Source organism: Platalea leucorodia (assembly GCF_965183815.1).
Source record: "Platalea leucorodia genome assembly, chromosome: 7".
Taxonomy (NCBI): Eukaryota; Metazoa; Chordata; class Aves; order Pelecaniformes; family Threskiornithidae; genus Platalea; species Platalea leucorodia.
In genome coordinates this window covers 42,406,084-42,418,101 of record NC_138829.1, presented here as the reverse complement: position 1 = coordinate 42,418,101, position 12,018 = coordinate 42,406,084, and the positions used below count along the sequence as shown (strand labels likewise).

Below are 12,018 nucleotides of genomic sequence, written 5' to 3'. Positions count from 1 at the left end.
CAAATCTGTAGAGGACACGTTACTTTCTCCTTCTCTCTGTCAGGCAGCTGTCATACCTTGCCCTTTAGGGAGCTGCATTTCCATGACAATGAAATTACATCTCTCCCTTTACAGAGAGATTAAAAAAAAAAAAAACAAACCACCCACCCTAATTACATCATCTAAAACTTTTGGTTGTGCAAACTGTCTTCTGCATTTCCAGCAGAAATAGCTCATTTTTCCTCTTTTGACACCTATATTTAGTCGTCCTAAAAGACTAGAAATGGTGTAATTCTTCAGGAAAGCCCAGTATGACTGTCTTGTTATGCAAGCATGGCTGCCCAAATCACCCATGTTTTGGGGGGAACTTCCTCCCCAGTGACTGCCTACTCAAAGGTTGGAAAACTCTCTATAGTTGCTGCCCTGGCAGCTGTTTTACTGGTGGCTATTACACACTCCTGGGCCATCACCAGAGCGGGGGGGGAGGAGAAAAAAAAAAATCGTGACTCCTGATGGAAAGAGGCAGATAGTGCAGACTTCAGAAGCACTTTACAGAAGTGGCCCAGGGCACCAGCAGAAGTTAATATTTTTAAACAGAAAAGAAAGGAGTTCTGATAAGTAATGATGGTGACAACATGAGTAGAAATGAAGAGAAAAGGAAATAGAAATGGGTTATAGGCATAAAAAAGTATGGACACAGGAAAAAAAAAAAGAAACAGGAGGAGAAGGAAAATAATGGAAAATAATTGCGACAGCCAGGAAATATTTGTATGAGATCCTCCCTGTGCAAGCTGAGAATGTATTTGTGTGACCTTACTAATTCTCCGTTTCCAGCTCTGCCTTTCTCATGCCCTCCAACATGTCAAGAAGGGACGGCAGAGTTACTGGCAGGGCCTTGCAGTCATCTCTGAGTGACAGACATAACGGAGGCAGGGAAATTTCGCACATGGTCCACATGTGCGTAGTGGAGCCTTCCCTTCCCACCGTCTCAGTGATCTCTCCTAGAAACACAGCAGATTGTGTGCACCTGCCATCTTCCTTTCAATTCTTTATCTCCCAGATAAACAGCATTCTGAGATTTGCAAATAAAGATATATCAGACACACTAACAGTTGATTACCAAGACAGCAAATGTATTTATACCTGAGCAACACATTGCTGAAGAAAGCTATGCTCTTCCTGAATGTCAGCTGGAAAAAATTTCAATCATGAGGATTTTAACAATTACGGAATAAAATGTACATCACCATAGGAAATTAATTTTTTAAAAAATAATGTAAGTTAGTAGGAACAGTGTATTAAATAGGGTGTTTTAATGTCATTGTGATAAGGTTGCAGCCATGTGTGAAGATGAAAGTATTCTTCTAGGTGTTGATCTGCTCTGATGTTTCTAGTTAATATGTAATAACCTTACTGAGCCATACAGGAACATACTATCCCAGAAAGGGCTGAATAGTTCTACTAATAGAAAATCTAATTATTTTGATTAAGCGTGCTATATACTAGCATGTTCCGAGTACAAAAAGCAGTAACCTACACAAAGGGAAAAAGTAAATCACAAAATGTCCATTCCAATTTATATTATTAATTTTTTGCTTTTATAGTTCATGCTTCACTCCTTTCTAATCAAGAATGTTAATTCTGTGGGCACTAAGCTTGGCCAACTTGGCAAATGCAAAGAAGAGAACAAGACAAAAAACACTGTCACCTGAACGGTGTCATCCTCCCTCCAAAAGCCCTGGCTGGCAATAGCTGCCTTAGAGCAGCCGGCTGAGCTTTGCTTGACTCTTACAAGTTCTTATCTTGTGTCTAACAGACCATAGTGCCAATGCAGTATGAAACCCGGATGTCTTGCGGACTTGTCAAAGGTCACGCCTACTCTGTCACGGCCGTGGAAGAGGTACGTACAGTCCCTTTCCTCCAGCTATGGCGAGCTGTGTTCTACACTGACCTAGAACCATGCACATCAGCAAAGCCATGGGGGGGGGGGGGGGGGGGGGGGGAAGCAAAACAAATTACGAGCTAAGGAGACAAAATTTATATTTAAATAAATGAAAGCCTTGTGGAGAAATAAACCTGTCCAAGTTTGGGCTTTCCAGGGAAATGGATATTCCACCATGGTCTGCTTGGGCAAAGGTGTCCACAGCCAGTCACCTCCTAGCCTTACAGCCCTCCTGCACTTGCCCAAAGCAGGTCAGACTAAGCAATGGCCCAGGAAAGCACCATCACTGGAGGAGCTGTTATCAGCTGTTTGACAGGCAGAACATTTCCTTTTTAACCTACTCTGTCTGTTCTTGTTGCATTCTTTTTCAATTAGACAACATTTAAAGGGGAAAAAATACGTCTGGTAAGGCTGAGAAACCCCTGGGGGCAGGTGGAATGGAACGGACCTTGGAGTGACAAGTGAGTAAAATGGAGCTTCGCGTGATTTGAAGGAAAAAACCTGCAGCTTATTTGCCCTTATGTAGTTTGTGCATGACCCTAGCATGTAATGATGAAGTATCATCTGAATTGTCTTTGCTGTCATTTTGACACGCGCACTTTGAAGTTGATCATAATTGAGTGCTTAGCTGAAGCTATAAAAAGAAAAGAGTACCTAAAAAAGATGTTAAGAGGGGCTTTAATCAATGGAAATGAAAAGAGAGCCCAGTCAATCTGGTCTTACTGTCTAGCAAGTTCAGCAATGTCCATTTTCAAAACAAGATGTGACAGTAGAAAAATCTTTTGAGTTATGGAAGAACTGGATGAAGGAAGATGTCAGTACATGAGCAAGTTTGGATAAGACTTCTCATTAGGTTTTACTAAAAGGAATTTCAATAGCTACTCCAGCAATGAGAGTCTGCAAACACTTTTGTCTTCAGGTTAAACAAAATGAACACAGTTCAGCAGATTTTTGAGAGCTGCTGAGAGGCAGTCTGAAGGGAAGGCAGAGAGGAGTAGGAAATTGCTTCTTTATTTGGGCATGTGGAGAGGAAGGTAGCATTGAGAACATATGGTTGCAAAGCTCACAAACGAAAAATTATATGGATGTAGCAAGATGACTCTTGACTTTCCATTCTACGAGGTTTACAGTAAAGAGTAGAAATTTTAATGAAAACTGTATTGCAAATCATAATCTAACTTGTGTACACTTTTGAAGGTCAGAGGAGTGGAACTTCATTAATGAAGCAGAGAAAATCCGCTTGCAGCACAAGATCATAGAGGATGGGGAGTTCTGGTGAGAATATCCGTCAAAAACCTGTGTTTCTCTAGGAGATATGCAACTATAGCAAAAATGAATCACACTGAACTACTTAAATCTGCTAGAACCATTGCAGTAATCCCTGTTTGCCTTCATGTTCCCAATAAGCCCTGTTCTGTGATCACCTCATTCTCCCACCAGGGTTTATCGAGTGCCACCAGCACAGTCCTTCTAATTATGCCACACTGCCACAAGCTTTCCATCACCCTTCCCATGTACCATCCTCTCAGCCCAGCATCCCCCAGTTTGGAGCTGTACCTGTGTAAATTGACCAACAAGCAGACCAAATGCATTAGGAAATCATGGCACTCCCACTGCAAACTTGCCCTAATAGTGGCAGTAACATGGGTCACCCTCCTCCACCTCACCAAGATCTTTCAGACAACCACCCACCATGTAAATCCATTTGGGTTCAGTTTCCCATCAATTCCTCCAGGATATCATTTGAAGATTTCATGAGACACTTCACGAAACTTGAGATCTGTAACCTCACACCTGATACTCTGGAAGCCGATAAACTCCAGACCTGGACTGTGTCAGTCAATGAAGGGCGCTGGGTGAGAGGCTGCTCAGCTGGAGGTTGCCGCAATTATCCAGGTGAGCAATGGCTTAAAAGAGATAAGGCCTCTCTGATGGGGACTGTATTAGATCCCACAGGCTAAGTCATACCACAGCCTGATCAGTGCTTGGCTGTAGGAAAAGCTTTGCTTCCTCAGTGGACAAGGCATGCGATTTTGTAGCTGGAAATCCATCACTAGGTTTGTGACAGCACCTCGTAAGCCCAAAAGGCAGGCCTGGCAAAGATAAATCATTGTTCAAATACTTCACAGTGCCCCAAGTAAAATAAGAGAGATCAGTTTCATTTTAACAGTTAGATTTCACTTGGTAAATCCACTTTCTGATACCTTTAGGTGCTTTGGAAGTTTGTCAGATGCCAGTTCTTCATTTTATATCCTCCTTTGCTGTGCAGTTTTGTTAGAACTATGTAAAACCCATAACACATAAAAAAATATATACGTATTATCCCAATTTTAATGTTTCCCTCAGGAGCCACAGGCAGGGAACTTAAAAGTTCTCTTTGATCATGAGTATCATTAGAAAACTGAAGCTTTACATGTTTGCTTTGGGTTGTTGGTGGGATTTCACAGATACATTTTGGACCAATCCCCAGTATCGTTTGAAGCTCCTGGAAGAAGATGATGATCCTGAGGATGAAGAGGTTGTCTGCAGCTTCCTTGTTGCACTGATGCAGAAAAATAGGAGGAAAGAACGCAAGCTGGGAGCCAACCTCTACACCATTGGCTTTGCCATCTACGAGGTACCAGCTCTAGACTTTGTTCACTGCGGTTGCAAATCCTGACAGTATGCATTTACCAAGAGAGTCACTGAATCATTCAGCCTGACCACAGGAATTGCAATTTTTACTTTGCAAGGAACTCAGGGGAAACCTGGAAGAGAGGAAGGAAATTCAAGGCTTTTTAACCATTCAGCCTGTAGTAACATCAGGGTTTACCCCATCTATAAGTAACACACTTTTTAGGCTTTTATAGTGACTTAATGCTAGATTTCAACATATTATTTCTCATATATCCTTCAATCTCCCCTTCATCCTTGCTGAAACTAAACATTTCATTAACAGAATAGTGTAAAAATGGAAACAGACATCCAAGACACATATGTAGCAATTAACCTCTGTCCCTGCTATCGACTTCATGAAGAAGTCAATTTACTCAGTCCCTTGCACAAACATATTTAGTTCAGATCTTACTGGATCTCATGCAGATCCCAAGAAATCTAAGGAAGAAAGAAATTGCTTAGAATAATTATATAACTTGGGGCATTCTCTCTACTGGCTGTGTCCCCAGAAATCTATGTGAACACCCTTCTGTATGATCTATAAACAAGTGGACTCACCTAGCAGCTCTGACTGTTTCTTCTCTTTGTTTCTCCCTAAGGTGCCCAAAGAGGTATGAGCAGAATGGAGGCAGATTGACATCTTGGTGTATGCTCACAGCTAGTGTTACTGTTGTGCCTGTCTGTAAGTCAGCAGGATACTATCCAGTCAAGTTTGTTTTCAGGGATGTAACAAAAGCAAAACTGCTAACCTTTCTGCTTTGAGTGTTTATTAGTAACATTTTGCAAGTAATTTTTAATTCCTTCTCACCCACACCCTGTTTTCACGTGAACCTTTTCATTAGTCTTTCTTTTCTATTCATATGTGACCTGGCCATGTCTTGCATGGTTGGTCAGCGAGCACTCTGCCATTGCACCCCACGCAGAAGCACCCTAAACCACTTCCATTTCCTCCTGCGAATAATGCCAATGGCCTGTATCCTGCAGCCACAGCGTTTTCTCTATAGTCTCAGGATTTGTTTGGAAAACAAAAGGTATTTTCAGCCATTGAAGAAAACATATTGAAAGTACACAGGCTAAGTTTTTCTGAGCCTGCCAGTAGCTGAATCGTTGGCACCACAAGTTTTGCAAACAAGCTCACCTGAAGGCTATGTTACCTGGAAAACATGAAGACAACAGTCTAAATGTTGTCTTTGCTGACTGTTTTACAGGTGGTCATTTCTGCAGCAAACAGCTTACAGGAGTTCTTAGCCCACAATTCTCGACTTAATTTTCATATTTGAACCAATGCAACATTTGAGTATCATGTTTCTTTAGCAGATTCATGTTTTGTCCAGGCAAGGACACGTTTCCACTGAAAGGACCTTCACCTTGCCACACTGCTTGTAGCAGTTTGCATATACCGTTCCTTGCCATGCCACCCTCCAAGGAAAGTAGCTGAACTTCGGTTACACACGACTTAACATCCAACAAAACATGACATGAGCCAGCAATGTGCTCTCGCAGCCCAGAAGGCCAACCATATCCTGGGCTGCATCAAAAGAAGCGTGGCCAACAGGTTGAGGGAGGTGATTCTGCCCCTCTACTCTGCTCCGGTGAGACCCAACCTGGAGTACTGCGTCCAGCTCTGGGGTCCTCAGTACAAGAAGGACATAGACCTGTTGCAGAGGGTCCAGAGAAGGGCCACATAAATGATGAGAGTGATGGAGCACCTCTCTTGTGAGGAAAGGCTGAAAGAGCTGGGGTTGTTCAGCCTGGAGAAGAGAAAGCTGAGGGGAGACCTTATTGCAGCCTTTCAGTACTTAAAGGGAGCTTATCAGAAAGATGGGGACACACTTTTTAGCAGGGCCAGTAGTGATAGGACAAGAGGTAATGGTTTTAAACTAAAAGAGGGTAGATTCAGACTGGATATAAGGAAAAAATTCTTCACTATGAGGGTGGTGAAACACTGGAACAGGTTGCCCAGAGAGGTGGTAGATGCCCCATCCTTGGAAACATTCAAGGCCAGGCTGGACAGGGCTCTGAGCAACCTGATCTAGTTGTAGATGTCCCTGCTCATTGCAGGGGGGATGGACTAGATGGCCTTTAAAGGTCCCTTCCATCCCAAAGCATTCTATGATTCTATGAAAACAGTCAGTTAAAAGTGCCTACACAGCAGAAGTCAGCCAGCACTCTGCAGGTGGGCCCTGGAGCAGCCCTCAGAAGCCAACTAGACCCAGCCAGTAGCAACCTAAAGGTGACAGACTCCATATCTGTTCCCAGCTAGCAACCCTCATCAACTCCCTGCTTGCTAAGCTGCTGCTTCATTTGTGTTTTCTGTCCCAACCACATCCTGCCTGCATGACAAGCCACCTGGGGAATGGGTGAGACTTCCTTGAAGACAAATGGACTCATTTGTTCTGCAGATGCATGGTACTAAGCACCACTTGCAAAAGGATTTTTTCCTCTACAATGCCTCCAAAGCTAGAAGTAAGACCTATATAAACATGCGAGAAATCTCTGAGCGCTTCCGGCTACCACCCAGTGAGTATGTCATCATCCCATCGACATACGAACCCCACCAGGAGGGAGAATTCATCCTGAGGGTCTTCTCAGAGAAAAGAAGTCTTTCAGAGTAAGTTGCAGATCCATTTATCTGACCATAAAGGTGGAGGTGAGCTTGATAGTCTTGTAGTCATTTTCCTAGTTTGCTACACCCTGCTTTTAATTTTAACTTCATTACAAACTCCAAGCTGCAAACTCATTTCCCCAAGCTTCCCTTATAGTCTAGCAAGAGTCTACTCTTTGTCTTTGGAGAAGCTTACTACTTGCAGTATATCCTTTGTAAATACACCATTAGCCATTTTTAATAATGAAAATGAACTTGTGTGATTTTATTGCTATATGCCACTGGCTGAGGTTTTGGCCAGATAGAACATTGAACCAGATCTAATTTCAGTCATGAATGAAACACAGAAATAGGTAGTTATTTATTTTCCATCCTGCTCTTCAACTAGTTTCCCAGAGCTCAGCAAATTGCAGCCAGTGTCACTTTGCTTAGGCCAAACAGCTTCTGGTTTACTCCCAGCTGTCAAAGTTCAGTGTTATCAAGGCTCTTTAGACAAGTAAACCAAGCAGCAGTGCTCCTGGAAGTGCTACTTGGGATGCTCAGCTCAAACTGGGAAAAGCTACGTCTAGAGCCTGCAGCTGTAATGCTTGAAAGCCAGCTCACATCACTGCCTGTTTGGAAAGTTCAAGTGGCTGCTTATAAACCAGCTACAGAAACAAGCAACGTTGGGAACAGCCACTTCCCTGATTTATTTACTTTCTGCTTTCTTCTAGGGAGGTTGAAAACATGATTGAGGCAGAGCGTCCATCAGTAAGTACTGTCCTGGGCCTCTTTTGTATGTGAATAGAAGTAGGGAGGGGAGTAGCATCGCATCTAGGGAAACCTACAGCAGGAAACCATTTGTAGCCACATTTCTCAGCAAGATACTTTTATTAACACTTGCTTTATATACACTACTTTCTAATTCAGACAGACCAAAATCTTTTGCCAGATTTGAAGTCTATTCCTGGCATAAAGAAGCTGGATGCTAAGCATTGTCTTTGCCTCCATCAATTGAGAGTATTCATTTACTGGGGGAGGCCTAGTTCTGTGCTGAGATTTGTCTGTGAAATTGACATCTTATCTAATAAAGAAAAAAGTACCTTATTTTGAAGTACATGCTTTCTGGAAAAGGATCTTGCTGATATTCTGATTCAAACTAGCATCCATGACAAGCTCTAACTCTTCAGCCTGGGGTTTTACACATCTATATGGGAATATACTAGAGCTAACAATACAATTAGTCTTAAAAAAAGATCAGAGGAAATGCTCCTGCCCAGAACAGAGTGCCATCAAACCTTGCTCAGAAGCGTTCCCCTTTTGTTTGCTGTCATGATAACAAAATAGCTGTCCAAATCTGGTGGCATTTAATTGCCATTTCAGATAACATTGATCTGTGGGCACAGGCGGCCAATCTCCACTGCACTGACAGGCTGCGAGAAAGAAAAGGAATAGTAAGAGCTAAAGGTACAAGAGAGATTTTATTCAAGCAGACAAAGCCTCAGATGAGATAGGACACTGTTTTGCTATGGTTTCTGCAATTTCTGTCCTTCAGCATGCAATTTCTTGGTGGGTGCATTTTCCCTTATTTTTTGAGATTTGAAAACTGTATGAATATAAGAATAGGAAAAAAATGTGAGAAAAGGAAAGAAAAAAATTAAATTTTACCATCAGCTCTGCATAATATGCATAAAATCTACAATTCTGTTTAAAAACACTTTTTTTTTTAATTGTCTCTTTTTGTACAGAAGAAGAAAAAGGGCAAGGTGGGTACTTGTGCAACGTGCTGAATGCCAGCAAGACAAAGAGCATGTGCAATGCATGCAGCAGGAACACAGTTCCCTGACATCATTAGTGATTTCTCTGCATCTGGAAACGGGTCCCATTACTGAGGGCACTGGATAAGAGGCCATTTTCAAGCAGCAAAGATTTTGTCTTACTACGCTAAAATCTAATGAAATAGCTATAGCATCATATACCCTCCTCACCCAAAAGGGTGACAGAAACTTTTCAGCTTTACAAGCTTGGTCCTCTGGGTTGCTCAACTACCCTTCTTTCCCGCCCCTCCACAGGCATCCAAACACCCCTTTCTAATGGAAGTCACCCCTTCTCCAGACACATGCCTCACATTTGCTTTCCATTGCCTAATCCAGCTACTCCTCTTTCCTGAAGTTTCTGCTCACCAGAGTCCAGGATTCTCCTTTCGTTCTACAGAACACACTTAGGACCCTGAAAATGTAACCAGGCATTTTAATCTCAAGACAGGCTGATTGCAATTAATACTCTAGGGAAACACATTTGCATCTTGTAGCAGCTTTCCTTGTTTTAAATGCACTAAAACAGAACAATTGCACGTGGCTGCTTACAGCTGAATGCTTCAAGAATTAATACAGAGAAGGAACATAAGCTTTGCATAATTAACAAGCTCCTACACAAATACTCACTTTCTGTGTAGGATTCAGATTCTGTTTGCTTTCAGTGCTACTGTCCTTCACAGACAGGGGCAAGTTCATCAGTTTAACTGAGAATCAAGAATCTGGGAGGCTTATTTTGTTTCAAAAAAAAAAAAAAGTTACATTTAAATGGTTTCCGGCTTTCTGAAAAGGAAAGCTAGAAGCCAGAGACTGCACTATTTTGCAAAAAGACTTTTGCAGCTTTTCTAGCATGAGGAGAGCAGTAACTTAAGAAGTTCCTCCACCTTTTCTTTTCCTTGTTTTCTTTCATTCCCAGCTCTGGCTTCTCCAGGCAATCTCTTGGGGCAGGAGCTGTTGCTGCATGCGCTTTACCACAGAACGGGTGTTGCCAAATACTTTCCCTTCCACTATTTTTTTGTGTAATTTCCACTCCTCTTCTGCTCTCTTCCTTCTTCTTCTAGCCTATCATCTTTGTTTCTGACAGAGCGAACAGTAATAAGGAGCTGACAGCAGATGAAGATGCTGGCAAAGATGGTGAAAAAACCCACACAGATGAAAAAAAGGTTTCTGCAGCAAGTGGCAAGGGGGGAAATAGGGTTTGGTCTGGCTAGCATGAAAGAGTGGCTGGGGAGAGCACAGGAATGGGGAAACATCCTTAGATGCTTCACAGCTTTTCATCAAATCTTACCATAACTTGCATCTGGTTTTTGTGGATCTGGTGAGCATGGGTGAACAGAGACTATCCCTTTGGTTACTTAACACCTGTGCTGGAGGATGTAGTTGCTTGAAAAACATCTGATTGCTCTCTCACACAAGGATCCAAGCTGTGAGAGATCCTGTCCCCATGAGCAGTGCGGTTCAATCCACTCTTGCTCAGCCCCCTAAAGTGGTACCCACTTTATACAGGGCACACAGGCAAACCGCACCCAAGGGGCTTCAGGAGCTCCTGGCAATGATCGCAGCCTCTCACCACTACAAATTACACAGCCCTACACCAGTCCCATTGGCCACAGAAAAAATGCCTGAGTAACCTCAGGAGCTCCTGCACTCGTCCTCTTCTCTCACTACTGGAGAGGAGGAAAACAGGGTAGCAAATTCAGAGTTTCTGCCTGCAGGTGGCTGAGGGACACAAAACGCACCAGCCAGATCCTGCACCCAGGCTGGTGGCATCCAGAGGCACAGCTTGAGTGTCTGCTTACAGGGAGCGTGCTGTTCTGCCGCCCAAATGCCAGAGCATGCAAGTGGCAAAGTGGGAACTGATCTTAAGTTTCCTCTGCATTTAGAAAAACAAAAAAAAAAGAACTAAGCCAAGAAATTCATAGAATCATTAAGGTTGGAAAAGACCCTTAAGATCATCGAGTCCAACCGTTAACCTATCACGGCCAAGTCTACCACCAAAACATGTCCTTGAGCACTACATCTGCCCTTCTTTTAAATACCTCCAGGGATGGAGACTCCACCACTTCCCTGGGCAGCCTGTTCCAGTGCCCGACTACCTTTTCGGTGAACAAGTTTTTTCTAATATCCAACCTAAACCTCCCCTGGCGCAGCTTGAGGCTGTTTCCTCTCATCCTATCACTTGTTACTAGGGAGAAGAGACCGACCCCCACCTCGCTACAACCTCCTTTCAGGCAGTTGCAGAGAGCGATAAAGTCTCCCCTCAGCCTCCTCTTCTCCAGACTAAACAACCCCACTTCCCTCAACTGCTCCTCATAAGACTTGTTCTCGAGACCCTGAAAATTCACTTTACTTTGTTACATATAATTCCTGTAATTTAATATTGTGGGGGGAAAAAATAAAATAGAGTTTCCTTTTTCAGTATCAGCCTCAGAATTCAGGCTTGCTCTTTGCACGTGTCTGAGAAAGCTTCACTTTCATGGTTTTCCTCTGCCTCATGTGCTACTTGTCTCCAGCAAGGGGGCCCCCACATTAGAAGAGCTCTCAAGCCCGAGTCCCTGTGGTCAATTCATAGCCTACAAGGCAGCTATGGAGCAGATATGCCTCTTCTGCTCCAAACTTCTCCTTTGCAATGTTTTGAAACAAAAAATTAGAAGATAAACATCTGTCAGTGAATGTAATCCTTTAGGCTCCTTCCAAGAGAAAGGAAAGCAATGGGATGAAGTTAAATACCTAGCAGTTTTGCCAAGGAACACATTTAACCCAAAAACCAGGGGAAAGGAACAGGAGGACGACCCGTTCCTCCAAAGAGCTCCAGATTCACTAAGAGGCTCCTTCGCGCAAGGGCAAGTGAGCCCCCCAGGCCTTTCCCTTCCCTGCTGGGCTAAGGTTGTACCTCTTTTTTCCTTGTCTCTTTTCAGCGTCCTTCAGCAAAAGCTCGTGAGAGGACTGAAGAGGAAGAACAGTTTAGGAATATTTTCCGACAGATTGCAGGGGATGTGAGTATGCAACCGATCTCTGTCACTGCCATCAAAGCAGCCTAGCCA

At 43.2% G+C, this 12,018-nt stretch overlaps 2 protein-coding genes across 3 annotated transcripts in view; one reads left to right on the top strand and one right to left on the bottom strand.

Annotated features, from left to right (window-relative positions):
* The window catches only part of CAPN3 (calpain 3), a 38,698-nt gene that overhangs the window by 17,464 nt on the left and 9,216 nt on the right, over positions 1 to 12,018 (top strand). Inside the window, exons 8-17 of one of the 2 annotated variants that reach the window (XM_082318348.1) lie at positions 1,796 to 1,879; positions 2,297 to 2,382; positions 3,119 to 3,196; positions 3,657 to 3,817; positions 4,369 to 4,556; positions 6,979 to 7,187; positions 7,895 to 7,931; positions 8,909 to 8,926; positions 10,036 to 10,137; positions 11,893 to 11,970. In XM_082318348.1, the coding sequence (XP_082174474.1) occupies positions 1,796 to 1,879; positions 2,297 to 2,382; positions 3,119 to 3,196; positions 3,657 to 3,817; positions 4,369 to 4,556; positions 6,979 to 7,187; positions 7,895 to 7,931; positions 8,909 to 8,926; positions 10,036 to 10,137; positions 11,893 to 11,970 (1,041 nt within the window). Of the gene's footprint in view, positions 1 to 1,795; positions 1,880 to 2,296; positions 2,383 to 3,118; positions 3,197 to 3,656; positions 3,818 to 4,368; positions 4,557 to 5,220; positions 5,259 to 6,978; positions 7,188 to 7,894; positions 7,932 to 8,908; positions 8,927 to 10,035; positions 10,138 to 11,892; positions 11,971 to 12,018 lie in introns of those variants that run through there. The other variant, XM_082318347.1, reaches the window with a different exon arrangement.
* ZNF106 (zinc finger protein 106) overlaps positions 130 to 12,018 on the bottom strand; it is a gene marked incomplete at its 5' end in the record, with an annotated part of 67,266 nt that continues 55,377 nt past the window's right edge. The window contains one exon of the transcript XR_014228872.1: positions 130 to 148. The remainder of the gene's footprint in view (positions 149 to 12,018) is intronic.